General features: G+C 40.3%; 1 protein-coding gene across 2 annotated transcripts in view; it reads left to right on the top strand.

Moving 5' to 3' along the window:
- The first annotated feature begins 1,660 nt into the window (after nucleotides 1–1,660).
- GRM7 (glutamate metabotropic receptor 7) overlaps nucleotides 1,661–21,355 on the top strand; it is a 529,368-nt gene continuing 509,673 nt past the window's right edge. For both annotated transcript variants that reach the window (XM_087923708.1, XM_087923709.1), the window contains exon 1: nucleotides 1,661–2,262. In XM_087923708.1, coding sequence (XP_087779834.1) covers nucleotides 1,744–2,262 — 519 coding nt within the window. In that variant the 5' untranslated portion in view covers nucleotides 1,661–1,743. The remainder of the gene's footprint in view (nucleotides 2,263–21,355) is intronic.

The following is a 21,355-nucleotide window of genomic DNA, read 5'->3' on the forward strand; positions in this document are numbered from 1 at the left end:
GAATCAAACTGCCAAACTGCTGGCAGCTGGCAGTCAGCACAAGTAGCCTGCAGTACTGCATTCTAACCACTGTGCCTCCATGGCTCTATCATCCAGAAAAGACCAACACAAGAGTTCAAGTTTAATTTCTGGTAGGAAAATAAGGTAACAGTTGATGAGGAAATGTGCCCAACCATGCCAGAGTATCTATAGTGAAATATCTAGCAAGTTTTCGGAGACCTTGGAAATTGACTGGAAAATTAAACTGGGCTATTGCATGCTAAACGTACACATGGTGTTCCATCCATCCCCAGGTTCCGGACCCATCTCATCATACAAAATACTTTCCCATATTCCAAGCCATGTATTGCACATCTCATTTTATTACTGAAAGTGCTGGTTGCCAGTAATCTTCCACATTCCTCCTGCCATTTTCCTAATATAGTTTGGTATCCTATCATCCACACATAGTTTGCTTTGTAAGCAAACAAACAGTTCATAATATCACACAATATCAAACAAATCACATCCTTCCTGTTCTTAAAACAGATAACTGGATTTATAAGCCTGGAAAGCCTCTTTTTCCAATTGTATGTCTCAACTGTGCATGAGAAATCCACACAATCCAACATATCATAAAGAAGATAAAGCAAGATTAAAATGTTAAACCGAATGAAAGGACCAACTAGGCTAGAGGGGTATTGAATCCATTCACAGAAGGAAAAGGCAGTGCTGAAATGTGACTATGGGTCAAGTATTTTAGTGTCTTCATCCCAACTGAAGGACAGTTTCTTTTAAGAGGCAACTCAGAAATGACATAATTCCATTTCTGCATTACTGTAATTCCTCTTAAGTCTTAGAGCCCTTCCAGTTATATACTCACTGCTGGATGAAACAATATTACCCAGAATTAACAAGATGGCCTTATGTTTGGGAATTACAAAAGGATGATTAGAGGAGACTGAAACAATCAATCTTTAATAAGAAAGGAATTTTATCAGAGATCATCTAACTGTACAGAATTTAAGATCCCAGTGGCTCTGGCTGTCCCATATTCATAGTCCCTTCCAAGGAAATTAGAATTTAGGACACAACGGAGAGATGATCCTCTCTGAAGACGATTATACAATAAAAAATATAAATACACTGAGAAGGGTAACAGGTGGATAAGCGTAGCAGCAAAGCAACGATCCAAATCCGCTCGGGGATAGAGGCTTGCTGTCTGCTTGCTTGCCACCGGTGTGCCGTCCATCCCCTGCTGCCAGGCGCCCCTGAAGCTTCCCCTCCGCCGCCGCTGCGCCTCGCCTTGGCTTCCCCAGCCGAGCGACGGTTAACTCGGCCCGCATCTCTGCGTAATGACGCGCGGGAGGCAGGCAGGCAAGGCTTGGGTGGGGAGAGGAGGGCGAGCGCGAAGGAGGTGGGCAAAGCACGAGAGCAGGAGGCGGAGAGGAGCCGAGCAAGCTTTTAAAGCGACAGCCGAGCCTCCCCTTCGCCCAGTGCTGAGCTGCGGCAGGAAAGGCAGCGCGGGCAGGCAGAGCGCCGACGGCAGCAGGCGCCGGGACTGGACCCGACTCTCTTCCCCGCCTGGCTGCTCTCCGCCCCCGGGGAATCCTCGCCGAGCGCAGGGGGAGGGGGCGCGGAGGGACCCTGTCGGATCGGGCGCTTCTCTCCTCCACCCATCCCAGCCCTGCCCTGCCCAGCCCAGTCCGCTCCTTGGCGCCCTCCTGCGCCGGCTCAGCCCCTTCTCCACTCTCGCCGCTCACCATGCTCGGGCCGGGGCTCCGCGGGGTGCAGCCGCTGACTTTGCCGAAGTTGCCCTGCTGGTGCCTGCTGCTGGGCTGGCTGTGCTGGGCAGGGACGCGCGGCCAGGAGATGTACGCGCCGCACTCCATCCGCCTGGAGGGGGACATCACCTTGGGCGGCCTCTTCCCGGTCCACGCCCGGGGGCCCAACGGCGCGCCTTGCGGGGACATCCAGCAGCAGGACGGCGTCCATCGCCTGGAGGCCATGCTCTACGCTCTGGACCAGATCAACAGCGACCCCGAGCTGCTGCCCAACGTCACCCTGGGCGCCCGCATCTTGGACACCTGCTCCCGGGACACCTACGCGCTGGAGCAGTCGCTCACCTTCGTCCAGGCACTCATCCAAAAGGACACCTCCGACGTGCGCTGCACCAACGGCGAGCCGCCCGTCTTCGTCAAACCCGAGAAGGTGCTGGGGGTCATCGGCGCCTCGGCCAGCTCCGTCTCCATTATGGTGGCCAACATCCTCAGGCTTTTCCAGGTAGGACGCGGGCTCGGGCGGCAGCTCCAGCAGCAGGTGGCTGGCCAGAGCCGAGCGCCGGGCTGGAGACCCACGGCTTTGATGGAGGTGCGATTTGCACCGCCGAAGAGAGAAAGAGAAATCGAGCTTGCGCGGGAGAGCTCTCAGCTCGCATTTCACTGACAGGGTGGTTGGAAAAGGTTATTTAAGCCCCCTCCCCCTCTGGCCCTGCCGTTCTCTGAGGCGAAAGCACTAACTTCTTCAGGGTGCAGGGAATGCAGTGGATCCCCAGGCTACCTGCCTGCAATACAAGTCCTCCGTTTGCTTTCGGCCCCACGCTCCTATCTCCAGGTAGTTTTGGCTCGTCGACCTGCCTTCCTGATTTCCCTTTTGCTGGCTTTCCCATTCCCGTGCGCTATCCCTGCGAAAAGCAGAGCATTTTTCGAGGCTGCCTCCCGGACTGACATTTCCTAGGCTTATGGCTCCGGGTTCAAAAGGCGATCTGGACCGTGGCGTTCGCCCGTAAAGGAGTTACTGGGGATGGAGACCGGTGAAAAGATACGAAGGGATGATCGCAAAGTGGTTCGCATTCGGCTAGCTAGAGCGACCACTTGGTAGAGAATGCGGCGGGGGTTCTCCCATAGCATTTCCTTCCCACCACAGAGCAGGCAGGCAACTGCCGTGGTTTCTTACTGCAGTTTCTAGGGAATAGGCCGCCTTCTAGGGTTACCACGCTTAATTGCTCCAAGGGCTTCGGGAGAGCTGAATTCGGCCGTTCTTTTAAGTTAATGGCGTTGCTTATTCTCCTTAACTTCTTTGTAAGCATTTGAAGGAGTGGGGAGGGAATATTGAGTGAACTTCAGAAAATGTCAGCGACGCGTGCTGGGATGCTTCCTCAAGGGGCGTGCAAATTGGCTAACCAGCGGAGCGCTCAGTGTACATTCCAATGCACAGACAAAATGATGACTCGGGCGACCAGGAGAGCAATTAGCCCATTCAAAGTGTCTTATCTAACAAGTCACTTTGTTAGCGGTAGATCTTCTAATGGAAATCCAAACCTCTTCCCTTCAGTGCTTCCCGAGCTTGAACTGTTTCTCTGGCAACGTAGCCAGCTTAGCAAATTGCTTCTATAAAACGCTGGAGTCCGGGAAGAAGCATTTTGCCGCTGCCTGCAACGCCTCCTTTGAAAGAAGCGAACTGGGAGGAGCAGGGCGCGGGTTGCAGGGCGTGGGATAGGTGGGGCTACAAAACCTTTATTCCACGTGGCTTGTCTTATTATTTGCGGCCGACAGCTGGTGCCTCGCTTCTCAAATCAAATTTTCCCCTCGGGGGCTAAGATTCCGCAATTGCGTCGAAGCAGTTGCCAAAGGAAGTGGTTCTCTTCCTCGGAGACTCAAGTCTGCGTCGCGGTCTGAGGTGAAAAGCACGCTGCCCCATACTTGGAAATAGCAAGCTGTTCGAACAGTTGCCCTACTGGGTTCAGTATTGATTCTTCCAAATCAGCTGCTCTTGAGCCTGCGTTTTAAGTGAGGCGACTTTTCATTTTGAATTACACTCCCACCCCGCCCTGCCCCGCCCCAGAAGCTTTCTGAGACTCAGAGAGCCCGGCGTCGGAACTGAGACTGAGGGATTTGGGGGAAAGATTGCCAGTGTGCGCCGAATTTGCTCCACGCTAGGCGGAGAGCGAGAGTCTGGCTTCGAGTCCTTTGAGGAGCAGAAAAAAAGAGCGCGCTTTGGGCAGGGGAGGAAAGGCAGCCACTTGTAACCTGCGCTGCATAGCGGAGCTCCGTCGGAGAGGCGCTGTCCAGCTCCGGGGTTCTGAATCCATCAGGCTCCTCCGCTAAGTTTCTCTCGCTTTTTCGTCACCTTCCCTTCCTCGCCTCGCTCCTGAACACCTGGTCTGTCCGGGGCGGTGACCCGGAGAGGCCTCCGTTGCGCAGGAGAGGCGCCTTGGTTCTACAAGGAAGAGAGAGGGCAGTATGGCTCTTTGTATTCTCTTTGCTGTGGCTTAATGTAGGCGACTTTAAGACTTGTGGACTTCAACTCCCAGAGTTCCCCAGCCAGCTAGCTGGGGAATTCTGGGAGTTGAAGTCCACAAGTCAAGTGGCCAAGTTTGGAGAGCCCCTACCTTAAAGCAACAGAGGGAAGAGCTTGAAAATGCTTCCCTTTGCTGCTTGGTCTTGGGGCTTCAGGATCTGGTGGTCTGTCTGTGCATGTTTTCTCTGGAAAATGGCTTGGCTGGCCTCACACCATTACACAAGCAATATTTGAAAAAAATAATTTGGGGATCTTGCATTGATCCAATCAGAAGTTACTCTATCTTCCTTAAGCCAACAGCTTTGGGCAGATTGCATGCAAAATAGGACTAGAGTCTGTGTCGTTGATCTCACACAATGATTGATGGATTGATTATGTGCCACCAACTCTCAGGAAGGTCTCACAAATATTAATTGTTTAACTAGTATCTGACCAGAACAACAATAAGGATTTAAAACAAGGCCACAAATTTATTAATAATTCCATACTGGTTAGTGGTGTTTGAGGAGTTCTGTAATCCTTCCAAGAGTTGGAGTCGCCTGGCCAGATGTCTTGGGACACAACCAAATTTGTTCCTAGACTCTGGCCACCCTTTCTGGGGTTGATAAGTTTACATCCTCTCAAGACTAAAGTGACCATTCAGTCCCAAGCCCAGTCATAAATATTCTAAATGATCTCCTCTACACTACTTACCCAACTACAAATGAATCAGCCACATTCACACATTCATATTAATTAGCCCTGCAAATATCCAGTGTGGAATGAGCAATGGATCCTAGAACTGGTGTGTGTGTGTGTGTGTGTGTGTGTGTGTGTGTGAGAGAGAGAGAGAGAGAGAGAGAGAGAGAGAGAGAGAGCAGTCAAGGTGGCAATTACAGCTGTGTGGTCGAAACCCGATCCTTTTTCTTTATGTATTGATGTTGCATGCACCTTCCAAAAGGACATGTTTATACAGTGTTGAAGGTACCATCACCTTTCGTGCCCCCCATGAATGCTGCTGTTTGACAAAAACCTGTCAGGTCCAGATTGCAACCAGCTAATCTCATACAGAAACAAGAGCAAAAACAGCTCTTCCTCCAGTCTCCTGTTCTTTCCATGTAAAAATGAAACAGTTTCACAATGGCCCCAGAATTCTGGATATTACCTAATGTAGCTTCAGGTCAAGCAGTTCAATTTCCTGTTCCTGGGAAATTTTTGTGCAAAAGATGCTGAATGAACTCTGTTCTCTTTGAGTCCCAGGTTTCTTTGGTAGAGCAGTGACATGAAGGAACAGAAAATACTTTCTGGATTGCTCTGACAGATTATGAATATTTTAAAAATCAGGTACCCATTACTGTAATTGGAGGTTGATGTCTTGTCATTATTTTCCACACTCAATTCTTGAAACCCCATGCTCCCTTCCCTACCATGTTTGAAGAAAAATGAGAAATAATTGACAGGAGGCAAAAGATGAAATGGAGCACTAGTACTAGAGAACAGCTGAGTGTTTCGCTGGATGGGACAAATAGATGTGGAAGGAAAGATCTTTAAATGGATCTTTATTTTTTCTATAGACTTTACTAGATTTTGGGGTCAACAGTTCAGGTTAGACTTGTCAAACTCACAGCCCACAGGCCGGATGCATCATGCACTGGTGACACCCACGCCCAGTTTAACAAAGGGGAAAAAGTTGCAATATGTCACATGATGAAGCTGTGACAAAGTGAGTTTGACACCCCTAGTTTAGGTAACTATGAAAATAGTTAAAGAAAACCTTTCAAATGTAATTTTTCCTTGAAGCTATAACTTTCTAACTAGACTTGAGCAAACTTCTCAGATTAAATATCAGTTACGGGATCTCTGCAGTTTGGGTATAAGGTAAAGATACACATCATCAATAATTTGTGATTCAGCTCTGTTTCTGGATAATTCAACCATTCAAATTCAATTGGACATCCCAAAACTGATGCAGAACTTTTCAGAGAATCAAAACTATAACAGACAGTACATATAACACTCCAACCCCACCAGGGGTTACTGTACTGTCTGTACTCATCACACTGTGCTTTGGAGCCTTCCTGCTTTTCTTCCTGCTGTGTCTTCACATTTCAGAGAAAAATGAAAAGAAATTGCCAGGAGGAAAAAAGTGACACATAGCACCGTCCTTGGAGCAGCTGAATGTTGTGTTAGATACAGGACAAGCAGATAAGGTGGGAAGAATGACAATGGTTTTTAATAACAGTATTGCCATATATTATGTTATAGTTTGGAGTTTAGCTGAAGGAAGGAGCAAAGGAAATCCCAAACAAGACTTTGGTGCCTTTCCCACCACATTATCTAAGCAAGGAACTCTCATGTCATCTGAAGGCTCTTCTTCATGGCTTGGATATAATGGATATACTAACTATCTGTAGGCCTTTATAATAATTGTGAGATCTGATGTTGAACAGGGGTTAACATTGATGAGTGTGACATAAAACATAGCTATCAGCCATTCTTGGAGATACACATACACATTTGTCTTGATCCCTTTAGAAATATGCGGCATCGGTAAATGAGTTGGACTAGAACAAACATCGTAGTGAAAGCTTCCATGTGCTTTCCAAAGAAGTGGAGTTGGTCATTCATTCTGCCACAAGTCATACAGTGTGGAATCATCAAGTGATCTTTTGAGAGCATGAAACTTTCTCAGACTCTAACCTGGAATTGAAAAGTTCAATAACACAGACCTTTCCAGAAAACTGAGTCTTTTTTTTACTGGATATGGGAATGATAATATCTCAGTTTAGATCTATATAAAAACTCCTTCCATTTTAGCAGTAGAATATTTGATTTAGAAGCAGTTCTAGTCTGTCCAATCACATCTCTTACCCGTAGCTGTTGTCTGAGACCATATTGCTATTCCAGATTTCCTCAACTGTGTCCCCAATTTTTCATTTACAGAATTGATTTTCCTAGGTGAAAACTTTGCCTGCATCTCTTTGGTTTTCTTGCCTGTGTATGGTTATGAAAACAACAACAACAACAACAACAACAACAACAACAATAATAATAATAATGTTTTAATTGTGGAATGATTGTTAATATTGTAATTTTATATTTTTATTGTATACTGCCCAGAGTCATATTTTGTGAGATGGGCAGCTATATAATTATGACAGCTGTATAATTATGACAGATAGATGATAGATGATAGATGATAGATAGATAGATAGATAGATAGATAGATAGATAGATAGATAGACAGACAGACAGACAGACAGATAACATGGGACATGGAAAACAAATCAATTGACATTTGAACATGCCATTAGATTACATCATAGGATAAATGATGGATGGAGTGTCTGTATGACAGAACTGCTGCTGCCAAAGTTCTTTTGGAGCTGACATATATAAATATTGTAATAAATATCCTAATAAATAAATAATGCAAGGTAATTTTTTTCTGCATATTTTGCCAAAGTTTTGTGAGTGTATTGTGGCTTTCTATGCATATTTTTATTGTAAAATAGATAAGATGTGGATGTAGAACTTACTTGTACTGTATTTTAGAGTAGTTTGGAGTTCCATTTTTTCCCCATCTGAATACTTATACTTTTAATTGTTAAGCAATACAAATAATCCTCTACAGTCATTCTTTGATTGCTAGGGATCCATAATACAATGTTGTTTCTTCAGCAAATTGAAGTATAACTGTCCTTGTAGCAAATGCTTATGTCTGTCTGTCTGCCTGCCTGCCTGTCTGTCTATCTATCTCCTATCATTTATCATATAAATTAATAATAATGCAATAATATTACTATATAAAGTAAAAGAAAACAAGAAAGCTGAAAGTGCAATAGAAGGAAAAGAGCAAAAGAAAAATAGGAAAGAAAGAAAAAAGATATAGAAATGTAGTTTCTGATATTTACAGCAGTCATAACCATAATTATAACTTTCCTCTTGCTGTTTGGTTACCATACAGTTCTCTTCTTTCTATAATTTATCTTGTCTAATCATGAAAACTATAAATCATATTTTTTTCTGTTTTGTGAGAAAAAAGTCTCTAATAGGTTTCCAGTCAGCAATAAATGTAGGAATTGGCCATTCCTTGATTAAAGAAGTCAATTTAACTATCTCAGCAAGTTCCATCATATTCACCAACTATTCCTCCATCCTGGGTGCTATTGAATCTTTCCATCTTTGGGCAGAATAATCTCATTGTAGCTTGTCAGTAAGATAAATTTAGTGCAGCTACATATGCTATAATTTAATCCCAAAGTAAGGCATAAGAAAACTCCTTCTGTGAAGTTACAGAGTGATAGAGTATGTAGCAAAAATCAACAATTGTAGCTTTATTCATTTTGTTAAAAAGATTTGGGGAAAAAAACCCTAAAGCATTCTAGAAATTAGGACAAAAGTCAAAAGCCTCTTGCACAAGAAATAGTTTTGGAAAATGGGAAAACAGAATTCCATGCAACATTAGGTAGAATGGAAATGTCAGCTAGCTATGTACTTCAGAGAGAACTTATTAGAAACCCAAACCTTTATGTGGCCTCTGGGGTGGAAAGGAAATGTTTGTTTTACTTTACTTTACTAGCATGTTATGTTGACATTTAGCAAACATCCAGGAGTCTACATCTTTTATGCTACTAAAACAGACAAACTATCAAAGAAAGAAAGTACCAATTAGCATGAAAGTTCACAATAATAGTCATTCTTTTAGATTGTGCTGCAAGCCTATGTTGACTGCACTTCATTTTAGACTGAAAGTCACCAGCATGTGAGAAACTACAGATTACAAACAGTTTATGTTTTTCATTTACACTGATTCAGTAAGCCTGACTATATGTCAAAATCCTCAGTCAAAATCACCCTTTAAGCTGCTAATGTTTCTAATTGCAATAGCAATAGCATTTGGACTTATGTACCACTTCACAGTGTTTTACAGCTCTCTCTAAGCAGTTTACAGAGTCAGTATATTGGCCCCAACAATCTGGGTCCTCATTTTACCCACCTCAGAAGGATGGAAGGCTGAATCAGCCTTGAGCCTGGTGACATTTGAACTGCTAAATTGCAGTAAGCAGAAGTAGCCTGCAGTACTGCATTCTAACCACTGTGCCAGCTCTCAAACTACCTTTGTTCTGAGAATCACAGGCATAAATGTCCAAGACGAGACTGACCTTCTGGGAATGATTGCTTACAGCAAAAAAAACAAAAATCATAATAAAATAATTCATATGATTTATTTCCCAGTTTGCCATAATTTTATGAAAGGCAGAGGATCCTCCCTCTCTTCCTAAAAAATTCCATTGCCTACTTACTTAGCCTTCATCATCTGCTTTTAAATTATAAAAAAAATTCCTTAATCCAAGTTTTCATTAAAAATGCTTTCTTGTGCTTTATCTTGTTCTGTGCTTCATGGATATATGAATGGTAACCTGTATATTGCCTTCATATTACATTGAAATTGTTTCCTCTAACACAGTTGTTCTTAACCTTGGCAGCTTTCAGATGTATGGACTCCAATTCCTAGTATTCCCAACCTAGAATTAGGATCTACACATCTGAAAGATGCTAAAGTTGAAAAACATTGCTCTAACATGTTTTGAAAGTATTTATAATACAGTATCCTGTAGCTTTTGAATGGATTTGCAGCTATTTTTGATTGAGTTCTCTTTTGAGTTTCTCATCATTCTACTAATTTGGTACACCCTAAAAAATATGCTGCAGCTCAGAATTATATCTTGCCCTAATTTTTAAGCCATTATTTTTTGTCAGTTTTCCAATCAAATGGCAATTAAGGATCAAGACTTCATACAAAGAGTCATGGCAGTGCAGTGGTTAAAATGGAATAGCGCAGGCTAACTCTTCCTGCTGCCAAAAGTTTGATCCTGAAAGGCTCAATGTTGATTCAGCCTTCCTTCCTTCTGAGATCAGTAAAATGAGGACCCAAATTGTTGGGGAAAATATGCTGACTCTGTTAAGTATATAGCTTAGAGAGGGCTATAAAGAACTGTGAAGCAGTATATTACATACAGTATATTATAAGTCGAAGTGCTATTACTAATTATTGCTATAAAGGTAGCACTTACCTGATGATGATGTTTATATTAACCGGTGAATATGCTGCTGAATGAATTATCCCAAAATGGGGATGGGATGGGACATTCCATTTTTTCCATTCCTTTTGGCATTTTTTCAAAGGATGCCTGGAGTTCCAGGAAATTCAATGAGGCAAATAAAGTCTATGATACTAATTTAGTAAGTGAAAAAGGCTGTGAAAAATATGTTTGACTTCATTAGCATCTGTTTCCCTGCAGTGTGAATAGGCGAATTGGAGGAGTTTGAATTATTTGTCAGGGCTAAAAAAACTAGGACATTATGCATTTTCAGAGTTTCTAATTCTAAAAATTCTCTACGGTATAAAACCATTCCCTGTTTTGTTTTATTGCACTTGGTGGTGACTTTTATTCCTATTTATTTGTTCTGTGAGCAGATAGGAAGCTGATTAGTTGATGAAACAAGCCACAAGATAAATTCTATAAGGAAAAAAAGAGGTATACATACATACATACATACATACATACATACATACATACACACACACACACACACACACACACACACACACACACATTCATACATACATATATACATACATAAATACATGTTGTGGCCCCGATTCCTGACCCTATGCTGTCAGAGGAAGAGGACCTGGAAGATGAGGAGGAGGAACTGGGAATGCCTTCCTCCCCAGGACCTTCCTCCCTGATAATGCCTCAGGTTCCATCAGACAACTGAGAGGAACAGCCTGAGATTAATCAGGAGGAAGGCATATCGGAGCAGCCCCTGACAGGGAGTAAAGAGGAAGAGTGTTGGCTCGATCCTAAGCAGCGTCGTAGGGAGAAACGTGAGCAACAACATAGGAGGTGTGGGAGGTCAGAGAGTGAGCTGAGTCATTGAGCCAAACCCCACAGGGGATAAAAGTGGGTGTGTTTTCTCCTGAAACTTTGTACGGGACAAAGTTTAACCTTACTTCAGATTTTCCTTGTGGACTGCCTTGTGATTTTCTGTGAGTAAAATTTTATTTACTATCAGTTTGGACTTGGCAGGCAGGACATGTTAGAATGGCAAGAATATTATCAGTTCCAAAGAATTAACTCTGTGAAGTCCGAGCCAGCTTGCCTGCCTGTGTTTGTGTGAGTTTGTACTCTTTCATGTTTTGGGAAAGAGGAAAGGCGAGACAGAACACATACATACATACATACTCAGAATTGTATTGTTGGAAACATGCAGAAGAGGCCTATATATAACTCATACAATTCATACCTCTTAATTGTGATGGGGTTGCCATTTAAAAGCCTTCCTTATGTTTGGACTATTATATAATTTCCACAACTCCATGTGTTTAGCACTGCATCTCTCTTATGGGAAATGCTACATCTTGTTGAATTTCTATTTCCACTGAAATAGGCAAAAATAGGAGGCAAATGTAATTTCTAGTTCATAGTGAGAAAGAAGAATATCTCCAAGAATTTCTTTTTTCTGTGCAAAGAGTATTTCCAGTTTAAGAAATGCAAACCTTTTTGCCTCTTTAATGAATTGTTCTGCTAGAATGAAATCAGCAGAACAAACAAAATGTACAGTAACGATGAACTTGCAAATATATCATGTGCAATATACCTTGAAGGATCTGGAACTGTAAAGTTATAGAGGCACATACTTGATTGGCTTCTATGAAATACACTTGTATTAGACTCCATCGTTCTCTGGACATTGAATGTACCTCCAAGGATGGCTTAGTGGACAACAAGGATAAAGTCACAAGTTGTATGTCTCAGGGCTTTAGGAAAGTCCGGGATTGGTTGTGAATATCTGAGCATTAAATACTTGAAGAGTGATGAAATGTAACTTAAGTCAGTATGCTTTATAGCAGTGGTTGCCAACCAGTGGGCTGGGGACCACTGGTGGTCCGTGAGAAAATTTTGGTTGTCCGCAGAGAAATGTCAGCCCCAAAGCACCTCCCAAAGCAATTAATCCAGGCTGCATGGGAACACAAGGCTGTGCTGCCTACATGGCCCATGGGAACACAAGGCTTGCATCACTTGCATTGTGAACAACATGAGGTAGTGAGGGGAGGGGGGAAAGGGCAGTGGGGGGGGGAACCTGCCCCACTCACCCCATGTACCTCGCCTGGCCACTGGGCTGCTTCTTTCCGCTTCTTTCTTCTTTTGCTTTTGGCTGCACATGAGGAAAGCAGCAAAAGTCTTTCTTTCTCTCCCCCAAATCCCCCCAGAAATGAGTCTGGGGACCCTGCAAGGCATCCTGCTCCAAAACGCTGCACCAGCAAAGACTCATTTCTGGCAGAGATTGGGGGAGAGAAGGAAAGACTTCTGCTACTTCTGCTGCTTTCCTTACATCAAGCCAAAAGTTTCTCTCTCTCCCACTCCCTGAGAATAGAGATGGAGATGGTATCCTGCGATTCCAAATAAAGAATGATCGATAGGTAGGAAAACAGGGTGGGGAATTTTCCTGCAGACATTTTTCCTTCAGCCACCATCATATTAGTGGTCTGCGGGATATAAAATTATGAGTTTGCTGGTCCCTGACGTCCAAAAGGTTGGCGACTTCTGCTTAATAGGAAGTCCACTGCAATTATGACCAGATTTTCTGCTGTTTAGCAGTTAAGTGAGTCATACTCAATTCTTTCCCCTCCCTTTTTTTACATGATTAAGCAAATCACTTCAGCTGTTAAGTGAATCAAGCAGTTAACTGAACCCGGCTTCCTCCATTGATTTTGCTTGCCAAAAGGCAGCTGGGCAGGTTGCAAAAGGCGATCATTTGACCCTGTGATGCTGCAACCATCATAAATACATGCTGGTTGTCAGGCATCCAAATTTTAGTCATGTGACTGTGGGGGTGACTGTGACCATTGTAAATGCAAGAACTGATTGTAAATCACTTTTCTCAGTGCTGTTTGTAGCTTCAAACTATCAGTAAGCAAATGGTTGTAAGTTCTTAATTTATGCAAATATCAAGGCCTTTGCAGTCCAACCTCCAGTCCATGGTCCGCAGCATGCCAGAAACTGGGCTGTGCAAACAAGAGAAGTCCCATCCATGGGATGCAGGCAGAACATGAAACCATGCCCCCTCCAGTCTGCAGAAAAACCTCTCTGCACGAAACCAATCCCTGGTGCCCTAAAGGTTGGGGACTATTGCAATAGTGCATCATTCTTATCTGATGTAAAGGAATATTAAAAATAAGCTCAAGGAAGAGTTCCTAGAAGTTCTTCTTCTAGGTCTAGTGCTCTACAGATATAAAAACACTTAGAAGTCTCACGCTCATCTGAAATCACACTCATTTGAAATCTGGAATTTAAATCAAGTGTCTCAATTGTACCCTGGTGGCCCTAATTTCTTAACTACATTTAATGATCTTGTCCTAAATTCTTACAAGGTCATAATAATGGCTAACCTACTCATCTTTTCACGATGTACAATATTTCCTAATTAAATGTGGCTCCAAATATTTTGCATATTAAAATTGTCATAAAAATAACGAACCTTTAGAGAGCCCCATAAAATGGAAGATATTGTGTCTTTTCTTATGAGAATATTTAGATTTTACTGTCATTCTAAGTTAGCAGCATCAAACCCAAGAAGCTACTACCATCAAATCAGTCTGATAGTTCATCAACTTCAACAGAGTACTACTAGAAGCAACTTTTCAGTTTTCATACATGTTTCTCCTTTGCCTATAGGAAAAAAAAACATTTTACATGTACTGCTGGTGTGTTCTGTGTTGCAACAAAACTCAGAAAGAAACAGATATTCTGTGTATATAAATGTATTAGCAACCGTGTTCCCAAGGGTAGGTAAAAATATCAAGACGATGGACATGATCATATCGACATGTTATCCATCAATTATTTTTACTATTATTTATTCCTTATCATCCAATCTACCCTGACTCCTCTTGTACTTAATAAGACATAGCACTTAATTTATCTTGGCTGATCTCAGCATAACAAAAAACAAAAACAAACTCACCCTAAGCATTGAATCTGATTAATATTGGAATAGGAATATGATCATATTAACCTGGATCTCAAACTTTATATCCCAGAAGAAATGACAAACCACATCCACCAGAGAAAAGTACTTGTCTATGTAATCCCCAAAGACTGAGTCAGTTTAGGGAAATTAAGAATAAAGAGAAATAGACAAATTTTTAGCAGAACATTTTGGGGATGATGCAAGGGTTACACAGTGAGGAATGGTGATACCGACTCAGTGGGCAGAGCTGTGATTCTGTTTTTCTTTATTTTTAATGTTCTTGATATTGTTAAAGGGTGTTGGAGGATTTATTTTCTTGGCTTTAGCTGTATTAAACAGCTTTAAGGCATATATATATTAATGTTTATTGAAAGTTTCAAAAAATATTTTTTTAAAAAGAGAAACATGTTCTCACATTTTTGCAATGTTTTCATAGCAGTGTACATTTCTATTAGTGTCAGTTAAAGTCATTTGCTACAAGTAAATCTATAACTTGTTTCCTAAATCCTTACTTATTTATGTTATTATTACAATTATAATACAATATTTATTTAATTATATTACTTTACACACACACACACACACACACACATATATATATATATGTGTGTGTGTGTGTGTGTGTGTGTGTGTGTGTGTGTGTGTGTGTATCCTGACTTCCATTCATCCAGGAAAATATAATATTCTGCCTTTTTAATATTTCCTAAAATATTTCATTCTTCTAGGAGACGGGTGGGTGCTAACTTTCTACCCCGGAAGGTAAACATAAGAATTTCTGATTAATGCTGAAACCACTAATTGCAAAGGCTGCCATCACAGAACAATATTTCCTTATGTAAAACAACATGGAAAATACAACTTTGAAGTATAACCTTGTGTCTGGCAGGATATTGTCTAGGGCACCAGCTTGCTAATTACTGAAAAATGATTTTTGTTGATAAATGGCAAGATAAAATTAACTTCTATTTTCTTGAGGTATTTTTTTCTCACTCAAACCTTGAAGTGAAATCATGGCTTTTAATATCTGTCATACAAGATTAATAAGTTATATTTATTCTTTAATTGACCTGGATATCCAAAAGTGCATTGCAAGGGAAGAAATGAAAAAAAATGTATGATATATATATATATATATATATATATATATATATATATATATATATATATATATATATATATATATATATATTGCTATACACAAAAATGTCCCTGTCAAGGGTCAAAATGTCTTCCCATTTATCAGCACCAGGAGGAATTGAATGTCTTTTTTTTTTACACATTTATACTCATTATGAACTCAGTTAAAATTCTGCCACAAAGAAGTACCCAAGCAGAGATGAATAATTTAGCTGAATTAGAAAATGAATAATGTATAACGTTGGTTACTTAAGCTTTAAGGCTTAAAGGGATGTCAAATGGAAAGGTGCATAGTGGGTTGTCATGTGGTACCCAAACACAGTGCTAAAGTCTCATTCTGTTGTTGCTTGGCACTGAAAGACATAGTGTATATGTTTGCAAGAAGTACATTTCTGCTGGTCCTAGCTACATATTAGCTTCAACCCTACCAATTTGTATGTAAAAGTCTTTGAGGACTCTAGTAAATTTATTTTCTTAAAACCAAGGAAAATCCCCAGGTGAAGTGATGGTTGAAGAAAGTGCCATTTTGAAGCAAGAAAGATAAGATAGATTTTTGTCCATAATTTTCAAGCTAAAAGACTCTTTAAATGAAACCTAAGATAGTACTGCAAATCATATTACATTTTGCTCCTTCTTCTCTTGAGATTACATTGGTAAACTGAACATAGACATCTGATTTGAGATCTTTATTTCTTTGTGAAGAGATCTTGAAGAAACTGACACAAGGAAAAGAATAAAGCAAACAAACAAACAAAGGAACATATGTTATGGTTGTTTCCACCCGAGTCTTTTGTCACATAAGAAAGATGAGGGTTTTTGTTTTTAAGACGACCAGATTAATGCTTGTAACACTTTTGTGTTTTCCTTCCATTCTTCTTTTTCCCCCTCCTTTCTCCAAAAGAAATTAATAACACTGAAAGGAGAGAATAGGTGCACATTATATTTTAACTGGCTTGAAGCACTTTTGTGAAGACCACCAAGCATATGAATGCTGGAAGAAGAATAACTTCTGACTATATATCTTCATGAACTTGTCTTTAGTTGTATTATCTTTTCTGACAGAAACATGGACCAGGGTTGTCTTCCACAAAACTCTAGGATTCTACAAGAACTTGATGGATTTCCACAAGATCCTAAAGAATTTAAAAAGTTATCTCAAATGCAGGCAATAGCAATTGTTTCAAGAAAAAGTATTCATATCAATTGCTGAATATTAATTTATTTCACAAATGAAGGTAAGTATACCTGTCCCAGAATAATGTTGAAGGATCCAATCTGGGTTGGGTGCCAGGATCAGAGGTTGAATATTCTGAGCTTTAGGACTCGTCCTGGGACCCATCCTCAGGGAACTTCTCTCCAGCAGAGTGTACACTTTGGGCTACTCTCTGTGTGATATTTACATGGTGCTTGTTGTGTGTAGCTTTTTAGAGGTTGATGACTGGCTATTAAGTTGTTGACTGTTGCTTCCATGTGCTGTCAAACCCTTGCTTCCCAATAGTACTTGATAAGCTGGTGGTAAATCAGCACTACTATTGACTGACAAGGAGCCGTATCCCAGGCTTTAATCACTTCCCTTAATCTATTTGATAAAAACATTAATATCTCACGTAATTGTGAAATGAAAACTTTAATTTCTGTATATCTGAGGCATCATTTTTGCTGTCAGATGCCCAATTAGCGAACCCAGAATAAGAAAACACTCAGGAGAATTGAATTCCCCAAAGTAAAACTTTATTGGATATACATGTTGGTACTGTAGAAACAAAACCAGCTCTGGTTTCCCGCGCAAATGCTTGCCCAGTTAAACGATCTTTTCTCCTTCTCCCCACTCCAGGTTGATCACTTTGTTTAATTATAAGATGGTCATTTGTTATGAGAACTGTTCATCTCTTTCTCAAGCACCTGCAGAGGTGACCTTGCCAATTTTAAGCTTTCACGATCTCTGCATATATTCTCCACATTCCATCTCCCTTCCCCTCACCCCAGTTCATTGGCAAATTGAAAAGCATTAGGTTTTAAAGAAGCAAAGTGGTTCAATCTTGACATTTGCATTTGCCCTAAATATTCACATCTCTTTTGCTAAAATTCAAACTGTAATCTGTACATGTACGTAAATAAATTTCAGTAGGAATGAATTCCAGTGCATTGCCAATTTTCTATCATTAGAGCTTTGCTTCTTGATCAGAGATTCTGGGATTTTTCTTTTAACTAAGTTTGAAAGCTCCAGTTATTGACATCTGCATTTCTCAAAGCAGGTAATGAGGAAATTTCACTGAGCACCTACTTCCTCTTCAATTCTTTTTTATTTTAACACGGCCTCGCACCTGTACTAATTTCACAGTCATTTGCTCTTTTATGAATGGCTCATTTTCACCTGTTGGCCCAAGGTGATAAGTGGGAAAAGAACATGGCAAATGAAGTAAAAAAGACGAACCTAATATAACCTCTAATCTGATGTTGTAATCAGCTTCCAATTCCACTTATTTGGTATATAGGGTGAATCCATGGACCTCTGCCAAACATGGGGACAAGGGAAGTTGATTTACGTTCTTGCATCAGCCATCATTATCATGTGTAATCGTAGCCTTTGTTTGATGATGCCACTGTATGACCTTTTGACACCATCATGATTGGTTATGGATGCCAGTGAATCTTCTATGGGTGGATTTGGGGGGGCGTGTTTTGGTGTAAGCATGAAGTGCAAACTCAGCCTCTTTGATTTGTAAACTAAACTTTATGGCTTAATGGAATTTGCATAAGCCAAATTACTTCAATAGAAAGAGTTTGAAAGCAAACACAATGTATGAACTGAGTATTGAGATGCTAATTTGGTACACTTGGTTAACCTCAAATGTTTGAATGAGTGGAACAGGCAGACACTCAGGCTTAGACTATTACACTAGACTTGTAAAAGAAAGAACTATTTTGGGAATTTTGATGCATGAAACAAAGGTTTGTGGATTGTCTGCAGAAAGGATGTGATGTTGTTTTGAAAGAAACAATAGGTTGTATTGATAATGGATGCTTAGAAGATTTGTTTTATTATCCACCAGGAACAGCTGTTTTTATTCATCAGGTACACTGCTAACTTTATAAATGGAAATGAGGCAATATAAAAGTTACTTTTTAATAATCTTTTGTCTGATATTTCTTTCTGTGTGCATTACAATTTTAGTTTATCCCTTGATGCTCTAAATGTCAGCTTTATAGTTGCTACAACTCACAAACAAAATGCATTGTTTTCTTTCCTTTCAGAACAGATGGTTGTTTGCTAAATTTTCTGACTTCTCTGATTGGCTTCTTTTATACCTGTAACTATAATTATAACTAATTAACCAACAAGGCTGGGTTTATTCATGTAAGCTCTTCACATATTAAGCTGAACTTTGTTCAGTGTGAGAACTGAGCCACTCTTTCAATATGTGAATCAGTTCAGCTGAACTATGTTGCTATTTATATACTATGAATGAATATGATTTTTGATCATGTGAGGTTTGTTTCATCCATGCATTTATTATCTTAATTTTAGTTGATCATAACCATAAAAATCATAGCAAGTTTAACAGGGTTCTCAATAATGGCTGGTTAATCAACTGGGCTGTATATTAATTTATTTGAAATATAATTTATTAAAAAGTAGGATATTAAGACTTGCTATATCATGCTATTGTAAGACTAACTGTCCAATTATAAATTTACAGTAAAACTTTTCTCTTTTTGTTACATTAAGATTGCGGTTCAATAACACTTTAGCAGGACTCTTAACATTCATATTAAAGATTCTCTATTATACATTTGGGGACTTCTTCTGGGGAAGCAATGTCCGACCAAAGATGGTTCCATAGAGTGGAGTTGATGGCCATAGTAGAAAGGGGAGCCAGTGAATGACTCTGCTCTACAGATTTCCTCTCCAGAGTAAGAAGGGAACCAGGATTGCCCACAAGTGCTCCATAAAGAGACCTTCCACAAGCACAGTGAAATCATAAAACAGTGATATCTAGAGGGTTTTAGATCTCTGGGAGCCAGGGAAAAGTCGTATTGCTTAAGCTTCAGTTTGACACCTTCAGCCAGATCTTTCCTCCATCATCTTAGAAAATCGCTTATTAATGGGTTGCTGTTAAGAACCTTCAGAAGGGCAGGTTTTCTTCTATTCTTGATGAAAAAGTTTTTAAGTAACTTTAAGGACTTGAAAAAGAAAATGTTCTATTTTTGAATAAGCAGCAAAAGGATGAATAGAATGTTGATTTTGGAAAGTTATAAAACAGATTTAAAAATCAGATGGAGTTGAAGGACTATTTTCTGTTGGTTTGTGCGTGTGTACACACACACACACACACACACACACACACACACATACATACCTATATGATAAGTGGGGACTTTGAAGTTTAAAGAGTTCAAAGTTTACAATGATAGAAGAGACTCATTAATTCAATGGAGCAATATAATGGAACAAGACTCAGACACTATTATTAATATTGTCTGCTACCATAAAATGGGTTTAAAAGAAGCAACAGAAGAGAAACCGATTTTACTGAATGAAACAGAGACTGAGGTTGACTCAAACATGGATCTGAAAATGGATTTAAAAATGTCAAACCATAAGAATCATGTGGAAATAAATGCCACACTGGAATGAAACTGGATGTTGTTTTCATAATTAAAGTGGACATACATATAATAAATCAGAAGAGGAGCCTGGATAGCTTTTTTATCTTGGATTTGCAAAAGAGAAATGTTATAATAGTATCATACTCTACATAAATGACCTCTGCAATCATATTAAGAGCAACTGCGTTCTCTTTGCTGATGATGTAAAGCTATTCAACACCACAGACAATACTGCTACCCTTCAAAAAGACCTCGACTATGTATCAGAATGGTCAAAAAAATGGCAACTTCAAATCTCTGTCTTACATACTGGCAAAAAAATCAGAAAATAAAATACAAGCTGAATAGTCAAGACCTTGTTGATGATCCAAACTCTGTCAAGGACCTTGGAATACTCATCTCTAATGATCTAAATGCTAGAGCCCACTGTAACTACATAGCCAAAAAGGCATTAAGAGTTGTTAACCTACATAGCTTTTTCTCTGGTAATATCACACTACTAACTAGGGCATACAAAACATTTGCCAGACCAATACTTGAATACAGCTCATCAGTCTGGAACCCACATTATGTATCTGATATTAATACAGTGGAGAAAGTCCAGAAATATTTTACAATATTCTACACTCCTCTACTCGTTGCAGAATACCTTATGCCACCAGACTTGAAATTGTAGACTAGTGGTTCCCAACCTTTTTTTCGCCTCACACCCCTAAAGAAATTTCACTTGAACCTCGCACCCCCTGAAATTAAGACTTTAGGAACTACTGAATGCGTTAAATATAGGGTAGGATTGAATCTTTTCAGCTATGTATGTGACGGCCACTAAATAATGATACTTAACTCTAAAATGAAAACAAAGTTAATCCATTGCAAAAGAAAATAAAAATGCCAACATATAGCCAATATCCTATTATTTACCTGGACTTTTCTCGTACCCCCTGGAATATCGTCTCGCACCCCCAGGGGGTGCAAGCACCCCAGGTTGGGAACCCCTGTTCTAGACCTAGAAAACCTAGAACTACACCATCTTCGGTCCAATCTAAGTATAGTATATAAAATCATACATTGCAATGTCCTACCAGTCAACAAATACTTCAGCTTCAACCATAACAATACAAGAGCAAACAATAGATACAAACTCAAGGTTAACCACACCAAACTTGATTGCAGAAAATACGACTTCAGCAACCGAGTGGTCAATGTCTGGAATACTCTATCTGACTCTGAGGTTTCTTCCCCAAACCCCCAAAACTTTAACCTTAGACTTTCTACTATTGACCTCACCCCTTTCCTAAGAGGTCTGTAG

This window comes from Pseudonaja textilis, chromosome 2 (genome assembly GCF_049901715.1).
Source record: "Pseudonaja textilis isolate UNSWEBS1 chromosome 2, rPseTex1.2, whole genome shotgun sequence".
In the NCBI taxonomy this organism is placed as follows: Eukaryota; Metazoa; Chordata; class Lepidosauria; order Squamata; family Elapidae; genus Pseudonaja; species Pseudonaja textilis.